The 19,193-nt window shown below is 41.7% G+C and overlaps 9 protein-coding genes across 9 annotated transcripts; 6 read left to right on the top strand and 3 right to left on the bottom strand. All coding sequences in view use genetic code 12, as the record gives it.

Annotated features, from left to right (window-relative positions):
• Positions 1–53: 53 nt before the first annotated feature.
• Positions 54–1,514, top strand: NDH51 (Ndh51p; the record flags this gene model as incomplete). Its single annotated transcript, XM_002617124.1, has 1 exon — positions 54–1,514. One exon carries the CDS (start codon positions 54–56, stop codon positions 1,512–1,514), a length of 1,461 nt encoding a protein of 486 aa, XP_002617170.1.
• A 271-nt stretch (positions 1,515–1,785) lies between these two features.
• Positions 1,786–2,802, top strand: MIOX1 (uncharacterized protein; the record flags this gene model as incomplete). The annotated part of the gene is made up of 1 exon (XM_002617126.1): positions 1,786–2,802. One exon carries the CDS (start codon positions 1,786–1,788, stop codon positions 2,800–2,802), a length of 1,017 nt encoding a protein of 338 aa, XP_002617172.1.
• Positions 2,803–2,966: 164 nt separating this feature from the next.
• SCW11 (putative glucan endo-1,3-beta-D-glucosidase) lies at positions 2,967–4,634 on the bottom strand (the record flags this gene model as incomplete). The annotated part of the gene is made up of 1 exon (XM_002617127.1): positions 2,967–4,634. One exon carries the CDS (start codon positions 4,632–4,634, stop codon positions 2,967–2,969), a length of 1,668 nt encoding a protein of 555 aa, XP_002617173.1.
• An 898-nt stretch (positions 4,635–5,532) lies between these two features.
• On the bottom strand, positions 5,533–6,801 carry CDS1 (phosphatidate cytidylyltransferase; the record flags this gene model as incomplete). The annotated part of the gene is made up of 1 exon (XM_002617128.1): positions 5,533–6,801. One exon carries the CDS (start codon positions 6,799–6,801, stop codon positions 5,533–5,535), a length of 1,269 nt encoding a protein of 422 aa, XP_002617174.1.
• A 1,301-nt stretch (positions 6,802–8,102) lies between these two features.
• On the top strand, positions 8,103–8,488 carry SUI1 (translation initiation factor eIF1; the record flags this gene model as incomplete). Its single annotated transcript, XM_066102466.1, has 2 exons — positions 8,103–8,133; positions 8,190–8,488. The coding sequence occupies 2 exons, from the start codon at positions 8,103–8,105 to the stop codon at positions 8,486–8,488; spliced, it is 330 nt and encodes a 109-aa protein (XP_065958230.1).
• Positions 8,489–8,816: 328 nt separating this feature from the next.
• On the top strand, positions 8,817–9,639 carry FOB63_005186 (U2-type spliceosomal complex subunit; the record flags this gene model as incomplete). Its single annotated transcript, XM_066102465.1, has 2 exons — positions 8,817–9,219; positions 9,272–9,639. The coding sequence occupies 2 exons, from the start codon at positions 8,817–8,819 to the stop codon at positions 9,637–9,639; spliced, it is 771 nt and encodes a 256-aa protein (XP_065958229.1).
• A 47-nt stretch (positions 9,640–9,686) lies between these two features.
• Positions 9,687–11,186, bottom strand: FOB63_005185 (PRMT5 arginine-N-methyltransferase family protein; the record flags this gene model as incomplete). The annotated part of the gene is made up of 1 exon (XM_002617130.1): positions 9,687–11,186. One exon carries the CDS (start codon positions 11,184–11,186, stop codon positions 9,687–9,689), a length of 1,500 nt encoding a protein of 499 aa, XP_002617176.1.
• A 179-nt stretch (positions 11,187–11,365) lies between these two features.
• Positions 11,366–11,674, top strand: CKS1 (cyclin-dependent protein kinase regulatory subunit; the record flags this gene model as incomplete). Its single annotated transcript, XM_002617131.1, has 1 exon — positions 11,366–11,674. The coding sequence occupies one exon, from the start codon at positions 11,366–11,368 to the stop codon at positions 11,672–11,674; it is 309 nt and encodes a 102-aa protein (XP_002617177.1).
• A 314-nt stretch (positions 11,675–11,988) lies between these two features.
• On the top strand, positions 11,989–19,143 carry MEC1 (protein kinase; the record flags this gene model as incomplete). The annotated part of the gene is made up of 1 exon (XM_002617132.2): positions 11,989–19,143. One exon carries the CDS (start codon positions 11,989–11,991, stop codon positions 19,141–19,143), a length of 7,155 nt encoding a protein of 2,384 aa, XP_002617178.1.
• Positions 19,144–19,193: the final 50 nt, after the last annotated feature.

Genomic DNA, 19,193 nt, shown 5'->3' with positions numbered 1-19,193 from the left:
GGAAAAAAAAACCATACAAGCGAACTGGAGACTGACCGTTCTTATCAGCTAAAATGCTTCGCAACTTGAGGAACAGCGCCAGAAGCGTGAGACGTTTGGCTACTAATGCCGATCCAGCAGTGAACCCAAACAGAGTTCACGGTGGCTTGAAAGACCTGGACAGAATCTTTCAAAATGTTTATGGCACCTACGGCCACGACCTTAAATCTGCCCAAAAGATGGGTGACTGGTACAAGACCAAAGAAATCATCTTGAAAGGTGACAAATGGATTATTGATGAAATGAAGAAGTCCGGCTTGAGAGGCAGAGGTGGTGCTGGTTTCCCTTCTGGACTTAAGTGGTCTTTCATGAACCCTCCAGGATGGGAAAAGAACCCAGGACCAAGATACTTGGTCGTTAACGCTGATGAGGGTGAGCCTGGTACGTGTAAAGATAGAGAAATCATCAGAAAGGACCCACACAAGTTGGTTGAAGGATGTTTGTTGGCTGGAAGAGGTATGAATGCCACTGCTGCGTACATTTACATCAGAGGCGAGTTTTACAACGAAACTACCATTTTGCAGAATGCCATCAACGAAGCTTACAAGTCTGGCTTTCTCGGTAAAAACGCATGTGGATCGGGCTACGACTTTGATGTGTACATCCACCGTGGTATGGGTGCTTACATTTGTGGTGAAGAGACTGCTTTGATTGAGTCTATCGAAGGCAAGGCAGGAAAGCCAAGATTGAAGCCTCCTTTCCCTGCTGGTGTTGGTTTGTTTGGTAGACCAACAACTGTTGCCAATGTCGAGACTGTCTCTGTTGCTCCTACGATTTTGAGAAGAGGTGGCGACTGGTTTGCCTCTTTCGGTCGTGAGAGAAACGCAGGTACCAAGTTGTACTGTATCTCTGGCCACGTCAACGAACCTTGTACCGTGGAAGAAGAAATGTCTATCCCATTGAAGGAATTGTTGGAAAAGCACTGTGGCGGTGTTATTGGTGGATGGGACAACTTGTTGGGTGTTATTCCTGGCGGATGTTCCGTTCCAGTTATGCCAAAAGATGTTTGTGACAATGTCTTGATGGACTACGATGCTTTGAAAGATGTTGGCTCTGGTTTGGGAACTGCCGCTGTCATTGTCATGAACAAGCAAACTGACATTATCAGAGCCATTCAAAGATTCTCCGCTTTCTATAAACACGAGTCTTGTGGCCAATGTACTCCTTGTAGAGAAGGTACCACATGGTTGCAGAAAATGATGGACAGATTTGTCAAGGGTCAAGCAACAGAAAAGGAAATTGACCAGATTTTTGAATTGACTAAGGAGATTGAAGGCCACACCATCTGTGCCTTGGGAGATGCTGCTGCATGGCCTATCCAAGGTTTGATTAAATCTTTCAGACCCGTCATGGTTGACAGAATTAACCAATACCAAAAAGAGCATGAGCTGGTTGCTCCAGGAGGCTGGGTTGAAGGCGGTAAGATTTTGAATGGTGTCGTATCTGGAAATCCAATTCCAAATGCTCACCACTGATGAGTTTCGGCGCATATCCTAGGCCTTTGAACGGAAACAAAAGGGATGGCAGACGAGATGATCTGCCATAGTCAACAATTCCCTATTTATTCATCTGTAACCTGCATTTTCCATAAATCCACTCTTTGTATCAAATGTCTTCAGATAAATGTTGCATAATTTAATCGTGTCGTAGCGTATTAGAATGATTGAAAGTAGTTGATAGTGCGATGGGTTCGCGCAAGATTATGCATGAAGTATTTCCGTAAGACTCTAAATCCATTAAGCTTAGATGTCCATCTCGAAACCAGCAGAATTAAAAGAACTACGGACAACTGCAAGTAAAGGAAAGATTCTAGAAGCTTTGGACGATGATGTGTTGCTAGTGAACAAACTTCGAGGACAGTTGAAGGAGAAAGCTGGGATTGAAGCTAATGAGAATGAAGAAGAAGCAGAAGAAGAAGCAGAAGAAGAAAAAGGTACACACGAAAGCAAATGGGACGCAGAAACAGACTTCTACAAACAGATTGACGAAAAAGCCTTTCGTCAGTATGACTTGGCGAAGTCCAGGGTGAAGGCATTTTACGAAGAACAGCATGAGAAACAGACTGTGGCATACAACATCCAGGCTCGAATAAACTTCAAAACCAAAGTCAGAGCGAAAATGACTGTCTGGGAGGGACTCGAAAAACTCAACAAACTTCTAGACGAAAGTGATCCAGATACCGAGCTAAGTCAAATTGATCATGCACTTCAGACGGCGGAAGCGATCAGAAGAGATGACAAACCTAGATGGATGCAGCTTGTGGGTCTTATCCATGACTTGGGTAAGTTACTTTACTTCTTTGACTCGAAAGGACAATGGGATGTGGTGGGTGATACATTTCCCGTTGGTTGCAAGTTTCTGAAGAAAATAATTTTTCCAGAGAGCTTTCAAAAAAACCCCGACTTCTTCAATCCCTTGTACAATACAAAGTATGGAATCTATTCCAAAAATTGCGGATTGGACTCCGTCATGTTGAGTTGGGGCCACGACGAGTACATGTATCATATCGCGAAGCTAAACTCTACATTGCCTCCAGAGGGCCTTGCGATGATCAGATATCACTCGTTTTATCCATGGCACCAAGAAAACGCTTACAAGTATTTGATGAACGAACACGATGAGAAGATGTTGAGTGCTGTTCGGCATTTCAACAAGTATGATTTATACTCTAAAGCTCATGAGCAATACAATGTGGAAGAATTAAAGGGCTACTACTTGGAGCTCATCGACGAGTACTTTCCAAGTAAGCAAATCGAATTCTAGGGGAGCGATTAACGAAACTATTGTTTATTATAATTTTTCAATAAAAGGTCATATGGGTAAAGTATTAATAATGCAACTAATGGAGAACTGATGGTGTGGACGATGCTCTGATAAGTATCATCGTCACTAATGCAAGTGGATGGAAATGAGGGTAAAGTTATAGTTTAAAAGAGGTTGATGCAGCCAAAATACTGTTCAATACCGTAAGGACCTGGCGACTTCCAGAAGTCTTCGAAAGTGGTCAAGATGGTCACATCTCCTCCGGTAGATTCAATAATGGATTTGATGGCAACTGCCTGGTTTTCAGCTGAAGGAACATTGTTTCCGTTGGTGTCACCTTTCGATGGATAACCGGTTTCGGTAATGAAGGCCAGTTTGGAACAAAGTTTCTCGACTTGGGATTTCTGTTGAGTAATGTACGAGCCAGCATCCTTGGCATACAAGTTCGTGTTGAAGTATGAGTGAGGGTTGATACCAACAAAGTCAATTTCGGAATCCGTGCACAAACTTGGTGATGAGATAAAAGTGGCAGGTGGTTCCGAAGTAGTGACTTTTCCTGAGTAGCCGGCAGCATTCAAGCTGGATTTAACACTCGAAATTTTGGAAATCAAGTCCAGAACAGTACAGAAACCAGAAAGAATAGCTTCGTTACCAATTGTGATGAAGTCAAATACATCCCATCCATTCTGTTTCCCGTAAGTGATCAAATCGTTTACACTGTCATCAATGGAGTCAACACCGGCACTGGTGATCCAAAAACCTTGGTTGACTTTCATGCCAAGAGAAGCGGCAATAGGAAGCACGGCGGAGATGTGTCCACAGTCGGTCGAATACAGCCTGATGCTCTTGATGTTTTTGCTGTGAATAAGCTCTAAGTCCAGTTTGATGGTGTCGTAGGACTTGCAAGAACCGTCATTTGCATAAGGAGAGTAGACAATGGTTGATGGAGGAGAGATACCAGAAGATGACACCGAAGATGAAACAGAATCAGAGGGACTGGTGCTCGATTCAGAAGAGGAACCAGAGTCAGAACCAGAAGAGCTGGAACCAGAGCCAGTGCCAGAAGAGCCCGTAGAAGTGGAACCGGAACTACCAGATCCGTTACCAGAGCTAGAAACACCAGAGCTAGAGGGGCTAGAGACTGCCGAGCTTTGTGGTGCAGAGGCTTGGTTGTTTCCAGAGCTTGGTTGTGGTGCTGGTTGTTGAGAGCTCTGGACTTCTTGGTTTTGCGATTGAGGGCTAGCGGCAGAGGAGACGGCTGCGGTTTCTGCTGGTGAGGCGGCCAGTGGTGTTGTGCTGTCCTGAGGAAAAATCTGGGATGAAGCAGGAGCAGCAGGTTGAGCAGATTGAGAAGGTTGAGCAGATTGAGAAGGCTGGACTTGTGATGGTTGAGCAGAAGGTTGTTGTTGAGAAGATTGAACAGGCTGAGAAGAAACTGGTGCGTTGCCTTGAGTAGTTGCAGGCGTTGTAGCTTGAGGTTGAGATTGAGGCTGATCTTGACCTTGAGTAGATTGGGCTTGAGGTTGAGCAGTTTGAGTAGTCACAGCTTGGGTCAGAGTTTCTGTAGGAAGAACTGGGTTCACAGCATCGTTGTAAATCGAAGTGGTGGTCACTGCAGTAGTGGCCCATTGACCAGTCGTTTGAGTAAAAGTGTAAGTAACTCCATTGGAAATGAAAATCTCCACTGGAGGCAACCAGATGGTAGTGGTGCCGGTGATGTAAGTGGATGTGGTGGTGATAGGATTGGCAGTATGGTACCTGGTGATTATCCTTGGAATAGGGAAGGCACACACGAGGCTCGTAAGCAAAAAGAACGAAAGAAAGTGAAGCATGTCTGACAAGCTTCAATCAAAAGAGCGGATGGGAAGGTTTACGATGAATCGAAAAACCTGACCCAGACTACTCCAGTTATATATTTCATTCTACGACATCTGACCAGCATCGAAGTCCGAAGACCAGCACCAGCACCAATTGGGAAGCAAGTAGTGATGATTTGGACACCAGGTTGGCGCGGGTGCAAAATCGAGAAAGCTGGATGCCCGATTGGGACATGAGCCCAGCTCTTGTGCAGTCCGCGCACCAGCATCTTGCCAATCTCAATGCACAGCAAGCCGAATCTGACATATGACAGCATGCTGGTTTCCCAAACTAGACTATAGTTCTGGGTCCAAGAAACTACGTCCAGATCAGAAAAGATGCCTGGCCAGAAAATTCGTTGTGGACCCTAACCATTGCGCTTGATCGCTTTGTGCTTCGGATCATCTTCGATCAGCACTTGCATGCCGTCATGGCGCAGTATGCTTCCTGATTCAACTACCGACTAGAGAGGTAATCAAAACAAAGCGAATAGATCGTCAAATGAAGGCTTGCTCGAAAGAAAATCGGATACTGGCCTGAAGTTCTCGGCATCACCAATCCCTCTTATCTGCACCACCAGTAGAAACTAGACAGTAGACAATAGATGACAGTGTACCTCACTAATGCATACACAAAGTTTAACTAGTCATACAATTGTATGCATCGCTCAAAACGGTAGCTGAAGATGCAAAAAGACGTTGTTACATACGTTGGAAACAAACCAGTCAGACTACGTAAATTTATTATACAAACTAGCTAACTCGGTCTTCTTGATGATAATACTTAGGGCGGCTTTACGCCGTAAGCACCCACTTTAGGGAATAAATGAATACTTCTTAGCTGCTTTTCAGCTAAGATGGGCAGCTATAATGATTAGTCCAACAACGCAATGATTAAATCTAACTTGTCCTGTTCCAAAACGCCAGACGTGTGCAAGTATCTCAATAAAGATTTGATCAATTGGAGAATTTGCTCCGCAGACAAGTGGAAAACAGCCATCTGCAACAACTTAGCCACACTGACATTGTTGAACGCAATAAATGTCTGATAATACAAATAAGAAAACGACCCCATCAAGAACTGGCAATCAAATCTGTCTGTGATACCGCCATGTCCAGGAATGGTGTCGCCAAAGTCTTTGATACCAAATGCTCTTTTCAAGCCGCTCGCGAAAAAGCCTCCGAATGGTGCAATTAAAGATGCAAATGTAGCGAGAACAGCTGAATGGAAGTAAATAGGCTTGAACACAATGACACTGATGCCAGTAAGCTCAGCGATATTACTTGGTACTGGGTAAAGTTGAGGAATAAATACAGGGTTGGGATCGCAATGAGGGTAGTTGAGGGCTGTGGTGTAAAAGTTCTGGACAGGACAAATCAAGTAGTCTGATCTGGACAAAATATAGGAGAAGACCACAGCCGCAAATCCAGTACAAATCCAGGCTCCTACAAAGCCTTCCACTGTTTTCTTGGGAGAAATCTCAATCAATTGAGTTCTGCCGAAAGTGATACCACAAAGGTAAGCAAAAATGTCATTCACAATAACCAATGCAGCCGGAAGCAAGAGCCAGAAAATTCCGTTGAAGATATTTTCAATGATCAAATGGGATTGGAACACAACAAGGAGTAAAGTCATGTGAGTTGCACACAACTGGGCAAACTGGAACCTATAAAAACCCTTCTTCAATGTCCAAACGAAAAACACAAATCCTGTAATGTACAACGAGTACGAGATGAACTTGTGGTTCTTGTACAAGAAAGTCATTGCTTTGAAGTTGAATACCACCTCTTGAAGAAATTCAAAGAGGGACTCTCCATCCAAATAGTAGAGAGTCGACAAGAGAAAGTACCAATTTAAAGACTTGTTGTAAGGGATATTCTTGTCTCTGGCAGGTTCTGCCGTCAAAGCAATAATCTCTTTGAAGGTCAAGATCTGGAACAAAATCACCAAACAGATCAAGGGTAAATGACCCGATAAGACTATTACAATGAAACCAAAGATCATCACCAACGACCAGATCGTTCTTGTGATAAATGCCTGTTTCTTCTTTTCTCTCTCATTCACAACCACCTGGGTTTGCTTTTTGGTAGGTACTTTATCATCGACATTTGTTGTCGCCGTTAACTTCGGCTTGGATTCCATTGTTTATGTCGGTATGATTCGTTCTGGATAAGACTGTGATGGAGCAAGGAAAAAAAGACGACAATGCTTGACAATTATTGACAATTCTTGAGATAGGACAGGGGAAGATTCAAAATCACCAAGAATTAGCCTATCTAAACAGAAATGGATAGCTATCTAAAGATTAACTGACTGTTGGAATTGGTCAAAAAAAAGCACAACTCGCACGAGGTGAAAGATGGTGATATTTGTTTGATGGGTGGGTTGGGTGAGTACTGCACATACTCCCTGCGACATGGCAAAATTGCACAGAAACATAAGGGGAAAACAAAATCCAGAATGAAAATCCTACAAATATATAAATGTTTCGCAAAGAGTAAAAGGGTTCAATGATTTATTTTTCGGGGCACTGAGGATATCGGGTGGAGATTTTGTTTATTAGGTAAGGTGCATTTTTCACATGCTCGCGTTTTCGACGTTTTTCACTAATAGAACGCACTAATTATGTCTAGCATATATCACTGCAAGAGCCAATCAGGATAACTCCATTCCAAGCACAATGTTATCGGTGAAAGGGAACAGAAAGAAGTTAATACATGACATGTAAGTATGCTTAATGTCAAAAGGTTGAAAAACTTCCGGATACCCCACCCCCCCTTTTTTCCTTTTTACTGATCATACACTCCGCAGAAACTACTTGAAGAATAAATAATTCGAACGTTTAAGCTCGAACGCCACCAAGTGATCTAAATAGAATAAGAAAAAAAAAAAAAAAAAAAAAAAACAGCTGCGGAACCATTTTCCGGTAAACATAAAATGGAGCTCGCTTGGCCAATACTTCACCTGGCAGGTTTTTTTTAATTGAAGAGGAAATCATCGGATTAAGTGCTGGAACATCCGCCCTTGGTGCGACTCGCAACAAGATCTGATATCCTCTATTCACATCTTATCTTGCCACACGACTTTTTATTCACCACGTCTAATACTAGTGTATACAGTTTACAGACTGATTACGCCTTTTAAGAGACACAAATGTACTTCTCCTGAAAGGTAGTAAGCTACCGAATTTCAAGACCATTGGGATTGGAATTACGGAAATCCATATTTCCCTCCAGAAGTATAGTACTTAGTCATATCATGCCTGGCCTGATTGTTGCACTATCGTGGAAGGCCCTGGATGGTTGTGGCAAACGAGAATGCGACATTCCTGTTGCGACATTGCTCTTAATGTCGCACGCAAAAGGGCCCATTTTTTTTCTGCGCAGTCACTTCAAAGTATCCAAGAACAACACTTTTCTACTCCTGAAGTTTTTTCCCCGTTTATGTCTACTATCCAGAACTTAAATTCCTTTGGTATGTGTTTTTGAATTAAAATCTATCGAGAGAAAGCTGAGTACTAACTTTTGCAGATCCATTCGCCGACACTGGTGATTCCGAAGCTCAAGCAACAAACTACATCCATATCCGTATCCAACAGCGTAACGGTCGTAAGACCTTGACCACTGTGCAAGGTTTGCCAGTTGAGTATGACTTGAAGAAAATCTTGAAGGTTTTGAAGAAAGATTTTGCTTGCAACGGTAACATTGTCAAGGATGAGGAGTTAGGTGAGGTTATCCAATTGCAGGGTGATCAAAGAGTTAAAGTGTCTGAGTTCTTGATTGGCCAGTTGCAGTTGCCAAAGAAGAACATCAAGATCCACGGTTTTTAATTTTGTTTTTATTTTTTTCCCTTTCCAGCCGTTGGTAATGTTGTGATTTGGAACTGCTTTAGCTTTAAGTAGTCAAGAAAAGACAAAAAGAGAACAGCTTGTAGGTATTTTCCACTTTTTTTTTCTTTTCAATGTCCTCAGAGGTTATTCGAAAGTATTATCTACTTCTAAAAATGCTTCAGCTTGTGAGCCGAGTTTCCGAGCTTCTAAGTAGGGTCGTGGGACTCTTTGATAATTTTGCTTTTCTTCCTTTTTTCGTGGAGCAGTAATGTAGCTAGACGCACTTTGTGTAGTGATGCGATCTCAACTATAATTAGCCACCGAAAGAATGCCAGGTGACTTGAACTTAAAAAAATCCTGGAACCCAGCTCTTGTTAAAAACCAGAAGAAAGTATGGGAGAGAGAACAAGAAGCTTTAAAGGAGTACCAGTCCATCAAACAAAGAAGTAAGGAAATAGCCCAAGAAAGAGAAAAGGAAGAGCTCATCAGACTACAGTATGGCAATGATACGAAGAACTTGCCAACCAAACAAAAGTTGGAGCTCAATAAACTCAGTTGGATGTATGAGGACGTTGGGAACACCAAGGAGCCTAAGGTGAACGAGGCCGGGTTTCGTGAAGTTGAAGAAGACTTTCTCAAGGATAAAGATGAAGTTGAACGATTACTCAAGGGAAGTGGCGCCATGAAGAAAAAACCAGTCTCTCGTTTTGATCAAGTGACGAAAGTTGGTAGTACTCAAAAGGTATCATCTTTAGATGACGACCCATTATTAAAGATACAGAGAGAGCAATTACGAAAGCGAGTCGATCATAGAGAAAGAGAGAAACCGACTCAAGGAAGCCGCAAAAGAGAACGTTCTCCGTCAGCAGATGACAGAAAAGACGGATCGCGGTCGAGAAGAAACCACAAAGAGAAGTCAGAAAGTGGTAAAGCGCGTCATAGTTCCACCAGACATTCATCACGAGAAGACAGGAAAGACTCAAGTGCAAGCAAACATCCAGATTCTCATTCGCATCGTCACAGATCTTCAACACATAGATCCTCATCACACATCTCATCAAAAAGGTCCCTGCTGCACAGACAATCGTCAGACATATCATCTCACGGATCATCGCGTAGAGGGCATTCCGAAGCGAGCAAACCTACTTTGAACTACATAGAGCTGAGTTCCAAGAGTACGTCAGTGCCAAATTACTAATTAAAGGCTGATGACATATTCCTTTCCATCCCGGTTGTAACTTTCGCCATCCACACTCCATTCGTACCAAACAGCATTCCTGGTACTTTTCCTGGAGAACAATACATTGGTGCTAGCTTGAACCAAACCAACCGGGAACACCATGGGATACCAAGAGGAGCAGTACTCGTGCTTGTACAAATCAGGGGTGATTCCAATTCGGAATGGACCATATAGATGCGCCTCAAAATAGCCCATTAGTACATTAGTGGGATTCAAGCACGACAGCAGAATTTGCAAAGATATCTTCTGTTCTAGCTGATTTTCATTTGGATGTGAAAACTCGAATGTGGGGACTGGATCTCCGACAACAAATAGACTATTAAAGTGCGCAATATAAGGTCGTTTGCACTCGAAGTTATCGACGATATCGCAGTATGCCGCCTGAAGATAACTTCTGTACATTTCAGGAATCATTATAGTGGAATGGAGGTGCTGGAGAATTTCTGGGCAAGCCTCGTTACATCCAAAAGAACCTAGTAACTCAGAAACAACTAGATCATATGTCTCATTTGTTAAGTTGCGGATATCACCATGGACTAACGTTACTCGGGGCGTGTTGCGTATTTTCTCTTTCAAGGTGTCAATGCATTTGTCGTTTTTTTCCACGGCAATGATTGCATCGTCGTTCTTGGTATATCGCATTACCATTTGTAATAGCGGACCTCTTCCCGGACCCACAACTAAGATTTTGAGATTGCTACGTTTCTGATGCAAGTCTTGAATAGCCATTTCAATGGCCCCATCGTATTGTGAGTACTTTGTTTGGTCTAGTTCAAACGTCTCATAAACATCAAGATCAAGATTTTTTGTAAGTGGTTGAAGTGGGTCAATAAGCTCATCAGAATGAGCTTTGAGTTTAGGTTGGGGTATTCTGGGTAAAGTTGAATTTAGTCGTTGCTCAATCTCAGATTGGTATAGTAATATTTGAGGCAACGACCGCTTGGAGATCAAGTTGAGACCTTGCGTGATAGTATTAGAGTTAATGACCACTGCATCATAGGATAAGCATTTGTATCGTGGGAGAAGATGTTTGCTAATTGGAAATGAAAGGTCCAAAATTAAGCGATACCGTTTGCGTAGACGCCAAAGCTTGAACCAGTACTCAACGCTGTCTACAACTGGCACAAGCAATACGAGAGAGACATTGGAAGAGCATTGGTCAATATACAAAAGCTGATCTAGGGTTTTAGCATCTTCTAGATTAGCAAGCTGTTCGGCTAATGGCAAAGGAAAAATGAGTGTTAAAGTTGACGATTCCAGTATTCGGCTACCCCATTGACGTATTTTGCATTCCACGCTGGATTCGAATGTTTGCAGGTTGCACGCATCAAGCAAAATATGACTACATGCCAAAGGAAGGCCCAGGCTTAGTCGCAGTAGTGCCAATTTTTCACAAGGGATATAAAAAGATGCATTTACATACGTGCCAGCCTCTTCAAGGATCACACCTACTGGCATGGTCTTTCCAAACTAATGTGCCAGGATAGCCGAAAAAGCGTGGGGTGGGAAACGAGAAAAATGGCGCGGCCGCGGTCACGTGCCGCTCCATGGAAGTGAAAAGATCAAGAGTGAAAATGAAGTAAAATTCAAGCCATTTCGGTCGTACACCATCCTACATCAAGTTACACACATCGCACATGAGTAGGCCACGGTTTTTGACAGAGTCCGAAAGAGCCAAAATTCTTGAGTTCACCGAGCATATACACTACAGCCCCCGGTATACGGACGACACTAATGAGTACCGGCACGTCATGTTACCCAAAGCGATGTTGAAGCTGATTCCACAAGATTACTTCAACCCGGAAACCGGAACTTTGAGGATTCTTTTAGAGGACGAATGGAGAGGGTTGGGCATAACGCAGTCTTTGGGATGGGTGCATTACGAGACGCATGCGCCAGAGCCGCACATTTTGCTCTTCAAAAGGCCCATCAACTTTGATCAATAAAGATACCCTTCCCTCCATGCATCTCTGTACCTATAATATAGACATTTTTGAAAACTACCCTTGTAAGCCTGTATCTTCCATCAAGTAGCTGCCATGAGTTGCACTAGCGAGATTTGACCACAGTGACACCGTTTTCGTAGCCTACTCTGGCGAACAAATATTTGTCTTTACCAATACATATCCTTATTGGCCATGGTGAATTTGTACGCTGTTCTTCCACATTGCCCGTATCAAGCAACATTTGCTGATGTCGCATCTCAGTCGCACTAAGATACGCGCAACACAATCCACAGCCTGGAACTCTTATACGTCTGATGGCAACGCCGTATCATCGGATTAGCTTGGCAGAGCTAACCCTCTTTCTTGATGATGTACAGAAGAATGTATCTCACGATGAGGACACCGATTTCAGAAAACTCATTCTCTTCCTATTTGGCTTTACAAACGCGAAGCTAGTGGCGCTTCAAAAGCTGGTCTCTCAAGAGCTTATAGCGGTTTTGGCGCGTCTTTTTGGCTCCATCGAGTTGGTACTCTCGAGGAAGAAACACTTGCTCAATGCGAGCATGTCTGCTGAAGAGTTGAGCCAGACTCTAGTGGGATCAACAGTGGTTACTCCTCCAAAGGCCCCTCTTTTAATGTACGAGTGGGCTATCGCTTTTTCAACAAGCTGGCTTCCTGAGTTCCCTTCCAGCCTTGAGATAACGAACTTGACAAAGTCCTTCATCATTGAGGTGATCAATACCATGGCTGTCCATTTACATGCATTCAAATACAGAAGACACACTCGAGATATTCTAATGTCACTAATGCGTTCCAAAATGGATAAGCTTTTTGAATATCTACCACTACTAAGCCTGAAAGATGATTTAGCTTCTATGTACATACCACTACTTTCTTCAGCTACACACCTTTTCACAATAGTCAATGACTATGACATTGCCAATAAGCTTCTCCTCCACAATTCAGGAACAAGTCTATCTTTCGAAAACTACACGCGGAGGTTGATTTTTGTCTTCAAATCCATTCTTTCGAAGCCTGAAATGATAGGCGAAGGTGGAGACCAAGTTGTCGGCCCCGTAGATAGCTTGAGATCTGTTCTTCTACTCAACTTAACATCCAACATATTACTACAGCACGATGCAAGGTGGTCACTGATCTCTTTGGTGCTAACGTGGATCCATGAGCATTTCCAATCCTTCAATACATCAAAGGCTCCCGTTCTTACCCAAATGAAGAATTTCAACAAAGCCTCGTGCGCATCCCTAATGAAAATATTTCTCTATTGCCGAGAACGAAGCTTGTTGTTTAAGTTTTTCAATTCCTTTTCCTTGTGTGTGTTTACGTTCCCGCCTCCTTCATCATCTGGTAATCTGATACCCACTTTGCTCAGCGCATCTCCATATCCTTCATCTATCACAAAATTGCTTTATGTGCTTTCTTTCCAACATTCAATCTTGCTGGAACCAGCGTCTCTTCACTCACTTCCGGAAAGAATGGATAATTTTGTGCTCGCATCTGTCCCGTTTGGAGAAACAGAGCTCGATAGCCTAAAGTCTCTAATCTTCGACAATGCAAAGGCTTCTATGAAATCATCTTTACAGTTTTTTGTTGAGACCCAGCATTCATTTAATAGTTATCAAAGCCAAAGGACGCGTCATTCATCTGATGAAATTTCTTACTGGCTTGATTATGTGATCCATCTTATCCAGCAGGACTTGAATATACTTAGCTCACATATCTTCGATGATAGCATCACGCTATTCACTTTCATTACTTCCCTAAGAAATGTTCCGTGCATCATTAATAATGATTATGACTACGAGACAGAAGAATGCATAAAATGTTCCAAACCGTTGAACAAGAACATTTATAATGGAGTACAGGTCACTAGGAAACTGATATCTGAGCTGCACGAGGCTAGTGTTTTATACTCCGATATCATCTGCGGCTTCCTCTTGAAACACAAGTCCACTCAGATTAAAGCTAATCCCTTGTTGACATGGAATGTGCTTGCAGTTCTTTTCAATTTGTTTTCGACTTTTAGAAAACCCAACAAAGATTTAAGTAGCGATATCTGCTTTCAATTTGTATTGAATTCATTGACTGCAAACAAAAATCGTGACGTTAGATTAATGGCAGCTCGCATCGTTCCACTTTTTTTGATTCGGGAAATGGACGAAAACCTGGATACCCTTTTCAAAAAGATTTTCCAAACTATATCCAATACTCGTTTTGACCAGGAAAGTGGATCAGTGTACTTAGCAGAATCAACCTTGATCTCTCTCAGCGAATTGGCAATTGTTTGCGAAGGTGAGTGGTTATGCGTTATCTTCATTAAATTGATTGATACATTTGGTGCTCTAAATGAGCAACATGTCAACATCGCATTCAATTGCCTTCTTTATGTTGCAGCCGCTCGATCCGTGACACCTTACAAACTATTGTCACCATATCTACCGAGTATCGCTGAAAGAATAATTAGAAAACCAAGAATGTTTGGTAGAGTCACTGAACTCTTAGGAATTTCTAAAAGATACTTTTTGAGCCATACTAAAGATTATACCACTCCCAGGTATCTCGAATACTACAAACATGACTTCATTCAAGAAATTGCTGACGCTTCAAGCTTAGATAAAGTGAAGTTGATAGCCAAGACTCTTCCAAGAATAATGGCTACATATTTGTGCAAAGATGAGGTTATCAATTCAAAGTATATTGTAAGTGTTTTGAGCAACACTAGCCCAAGATATATGAATTTATCGATTGAGGAGTTGATTCCAAATGTGGGTGAAGTGCTCTGGTTTATTCTTCTTCAGTTGCAGTTTAGTGATGATGACAAAATTCAAAACGAAGCGAAAATCTTTAACGCCATCAGATATGTGGCAAAATTGAATTGGGTGAAAAAGCAATCCGATGTAACTTTGTCACCACCAGATCCCGCTGATTTCGATTATATCAAGTATATTCTAGGCGAGCATGTCTTAGAATTAGTGCAACGATTTTCTGAAAATGTCCATCATATGAAAGGTATCAAACCTTATCTCGAGAAGGTGAGCTCGATAAAGGCGATTCAATTCCTTATAAGCAAGAATATAAACGCGGCTTCATCCGCTTTGGGTCAGATATCCACTTGTCTTCAAGCTTCGTTGGAGAATAAATCCCTAGAAATTCCTGCTATTCAATGCTGGAACGTCCTTGTCCAGAATTTGAGCACCAATCATTTAGTTGCCTTGTTTGATATTACTATATCATTGATCTTCCAAAAATTTGAGTTTTTGCATCATAAATCAAAGATTATAGCTGTGGAAATTCTTCAAAGACTATTTTGTGAGTTGCGAGACAAGTATAAGAGATATGCGCTCTATTATTTCTCGGTGCCCTTTATCAGAGACTTAGACAAATATTTTGTGTTAGATGCTACGTTTATTAGCATGATGAAACCGAAATCCAAATTGAGTTACTTCCCCGAATTCACCAGAAGATTGCAGACTAACAACAAGTATGTTGTTCACCAAGCTCTTGACGATCTTTTGAATTTCACGAATAAATATCAATATTCTTGTCAAGGAGAAGACTTTCGGGATATTGCAAATGAACAATCCATATCGAGCCTCGTGAGAACGTTGCTTGACATTTCAGTCCAGTTCAAAACTAAGGATCCTGTTATTTCAACAAAATGCGCTAAGGGGCTTGGAAGTATCGGAGCACTTGATTCAAACCGGTTTAATTTCAAGACAATCAAACCACAAGTGATTCTATTACATGACTTCCAAGATTATGAAGAGAACGCGTTCTTTTTATGTAATTTCATTCGGGAAAAGGTCATAAAGAATTTCTGGGCATCTGATGATCCGATAAAGCAGCTCTTCTCAGCTTATTCGATGCAAAAGTTTCTTAGTGTGCTAGGATTGGATGAAACAATCTTAGATTCTGAAGGCGAAAGTATCCGTTTAGAGGTATGGAACAGTTTCTCTGAAATCGACAAATCCACATTGACTCCACTTCTCTCCTCTAAATATTTTGCTCCTACTCCGCGGTATGATGCACTAACTTTCCCTTTGTTTCGTCTTGGGATGCGGTATGAGAGGTGGTTGGTTGACTTCACTACAAATTTGTTTCGTCGTCCTACACTGATTTCTACCAGACAATCAAACAAGGCCGTTTCGACGAAGACAATAATTTTTCAAACATGTTCTATGCTTATTAGAGATGAAGAAGTGTCCATCTCGCAGTACTTGCTCAAATTCGTGGCTTTGAGTCATATCGTGAACGGTGATGAAAATGCAAGAAGAGATATATTGGATGAGTTCTTGACAATCCTCAAAACTAATTCATCCAATGCATCAGCTTCTGAACGTACCGAGAATTTGAAACTCTGTTATCAGGCAGTCTTTGAAGTTATCGATTATTTCAACGAATGGGTATCTGCTGCAACACAAAGGTTGAGTGATGCGCAACTTCAGAAGAAGGATGTTTCTTTATTGACAAAGAGTAAATCGTATGTTGTTTCATTTTTGAAGGAAATTCCAATGGAGCTAATCGCGCTCGCTTCATCCGAGTCCGATTCGTACGAAAGGACAATTCTCTATCTAGAGGAATGCTTTCGAGATGACAAGGTGCAAGATGATAATAGATTGGACAAGCTAAGTATTGCTGCCACTTTACAATCTGTCTACTCCAACATTGATGATTATGATGCTCTTGATGGAGTTCTCAAGAAGTTTTCTACTAGTAACTTGTCTGAAAAGCTTTCCACTTTCCAATACAATGAAAACTGGGCAATTGCACAAGAATCATTCCAGGTTCTCAGCAATCTTGGAACGGAAGAGAAAAGGGTAGAGTATAATACGAAGCTCTTGAAATCCTTCGAAAACCATGCACTTTACGATGAAGTCCTCTTGTCATTGAACTCGAAAGTGGAAAATGGATCTTTCAATCATATACCTGTTGCGTGGGCAATGGTAGGATTACTGGCTGCTATAGCATCTGGTGAAGCAGCACAATTGGCGAAGTGGCATACTATAGTAGGAGCAATCGACGGCCCACAAGATGTGGAAGACAAGATTACCAGAAAATATGCAGAAAGTTTGTTATCTTTGGTTGGATCAAAGCCTGCAAGCTTTAACGCCTCTATTGATGGTATCTACGAAATTGTTGGTCAGTCACTTGCACTGTCGATGTCATCGTCTTTTTCAAGAAATTCAGCACTCATGACACAGTTACACATCATCTTTGACACATCTTCAATTGTATCCGTTGCTATGGGGGGAGGTCTGACAGAAGATGAACTAGAACGAATCTTGGAAGAACGATTAAATAACACTGATCTTACTTTCGATAATCAATGGAAAGTACTTTCCATCCACAGGGTGGTTAACATGATCACTCAGAGAATGGAGAAAGTTTCAAAAATCTTATTGAAATGTTCGCTGATTGCTAGACGTGACAATCGACTCGACATTGCCACAAAATGCATAATGAATGCCATGGCGCTTAATGACCAAGAAGCAAATATTGAATACGCCCACTTATTATGGGACCAAGGTAAACAAACTGAAGCTATCAAAACATTATCTGAGAATCTTCCAAAGAAGTCCCTGACAGATGTTCGGAGAGGAGCAAGTACTCAACTTCAATATGCACTTTGGTTGGATGAATCAAGTCATAGTTCATCCACCACAATAATTGCGGAGTACACAAAGGCATACAAGTTTGATCCAACATGGGAAAAACCATATTTCGATTTGGGAAAGTACTACAGCAAGGTTATGGAATCCCGAAATGATTTGAGTGGCATTTATGAGCAACAGATTATTAGATTTTATCTCAAAGCCTTAGCCCTTGGGCCTACGTATATCTTTGAAGCGCTTCCTAAGTTCATTACTGTGTGGTTGGATTTTGCCCAAAGACCGCATAAGAACAAAGATGCGGAAAGAAAACTTAATCAGATTGTTTATGACATCCAAACATACAAGAATTCAATTCCTTTCTACGTTTGGTACACATCTATTACTCAACTACTTTCAAGAATCACGCATAAACATGAGCCTAGTGCGGAGGTTTTGATTGAGATTATAGCTTCATTGATACAAACATACCCTAAACACAGTTTGTGGTACGTATTGTCGCACGTTAAGTCAAAAGATATGACTAGAAGACTGAGAGTCGTCAAGATGTTGTCCTCTGTTCAGACTAAGAAAGATCTCGGAACGAGTATAGTTGAAGCTAAAGAGCTTTTTGAAATCCTTGAGAATCTTGCTTCTCAAAAAGTGAAAAAGGCTCAGAAGAAGCGTTGGTCATTGTCCGAGGATTTTCATTTAAATGACTTGAAAAGAGGGTATGATTCCTTGGTTATTCCTGTCAAGTCCAATTTGGAGATCCGTTTGCCTGCTACAAGACATACTAGTAAAGTCAGTTCTGCTTTTCCACGATCAGCTTCCATTACATTTGATGGATTTGATGAGGAAGTGAAAATCTTTCATTCACTTCAAATGCCTAAGCAAATTACAATTAGAGGTACGGACGGAAGACCATATCGGTTGATGGTGAAGAGAGACGATACTCGAAAGGATGCGAAAGTTTTCGAGTTTACAAATATGGTCAATAGACTTTTAAGTTCCCATAATAGCGCCAGGAAGAGAAATTTGATCATTGAGAATTATTCTGTTATTCCGCTTGCTGAAGACATGGGAGTTATCGAGTTTGTTCAGGATGTGGCTACAATGAAATCAGTGATCCACCATCAGCAGAAGAAAAATGGTCGTGTTCCACATGATCGGAAGATCTTCGTCAAACTAGACGAAGCACAGAAAGTTGTGAAAGCAAAGTACACATCAGAGCAAAATGCCATGAATTCATTGATTGAACTCTTTGTGAGCATATGCAACGAATTTCCTCCGGTATTACATCAATGGTTCATTGACCAGTTTTCCGATCCTGCTGTCTGGTACTTGGCCCGGAAAACCTTCACTACTACATCCGGAGTGATGTCCATCGTTGGCTATATTATTGGTCTTGGTGATCGTCACTGTGAAAATATCTTGTTCAAGAAAAGCGGTGCAGCACTTCATATTGATTTTGATTGTTTGTTTGAAAAAGGTTCTACTCTACCTACTCCGGAGATCGTACCTTTCCGATTAACGCAAAATCTTGTTGATGCGATGGGTATAACAGGGATTGAGGGTACATTCCGTATTGCTTGCGAAGTTACGGGCCAACTTCTTCGAGATAATGAAGCTTCGTTGATGAATATATTGGAAACATTAATTTATGATCCTTTATTGGACTGGAAAACTCAAGACAATCCTCAAGACCACCTTCGCAAAGTGAGAAGGAAAATTCGAGGTTTGCTCGATGAAAAGGAAGGGCTTCCAATGAATATCCACGGTCAAGTTGATGTGTTGATCCAAGAAGCTACATCAAAAGAAAACTTGAGTCAGATGTATGGTGGCTGGGCTCCATACATCTAATGTAAGTATTATATGCATCTGCCTATGTATTTTCAAGTAGATAAACCTTC

This window comes from Clavispora lusitaniae, assembly GCF_014636115.1.
Source record: "Clavispora lusitaniae strain FDAARGOS_655 chromosome Unknown tig00002663_pilon, whole genome shotgun sequence".
Lineage (NCBI taxonomy): Eukaryota > Fungi > Ascomycota > Pichiomycetes > Serinales > Metschnikowiaceae > Clavispora > Clavispora lusitaniae.
The sequence above is the reverse complement of the archived record's forward strand: the minus strand, read 5'-3'. Positions and strand labels throughout refer to the sequence as shown.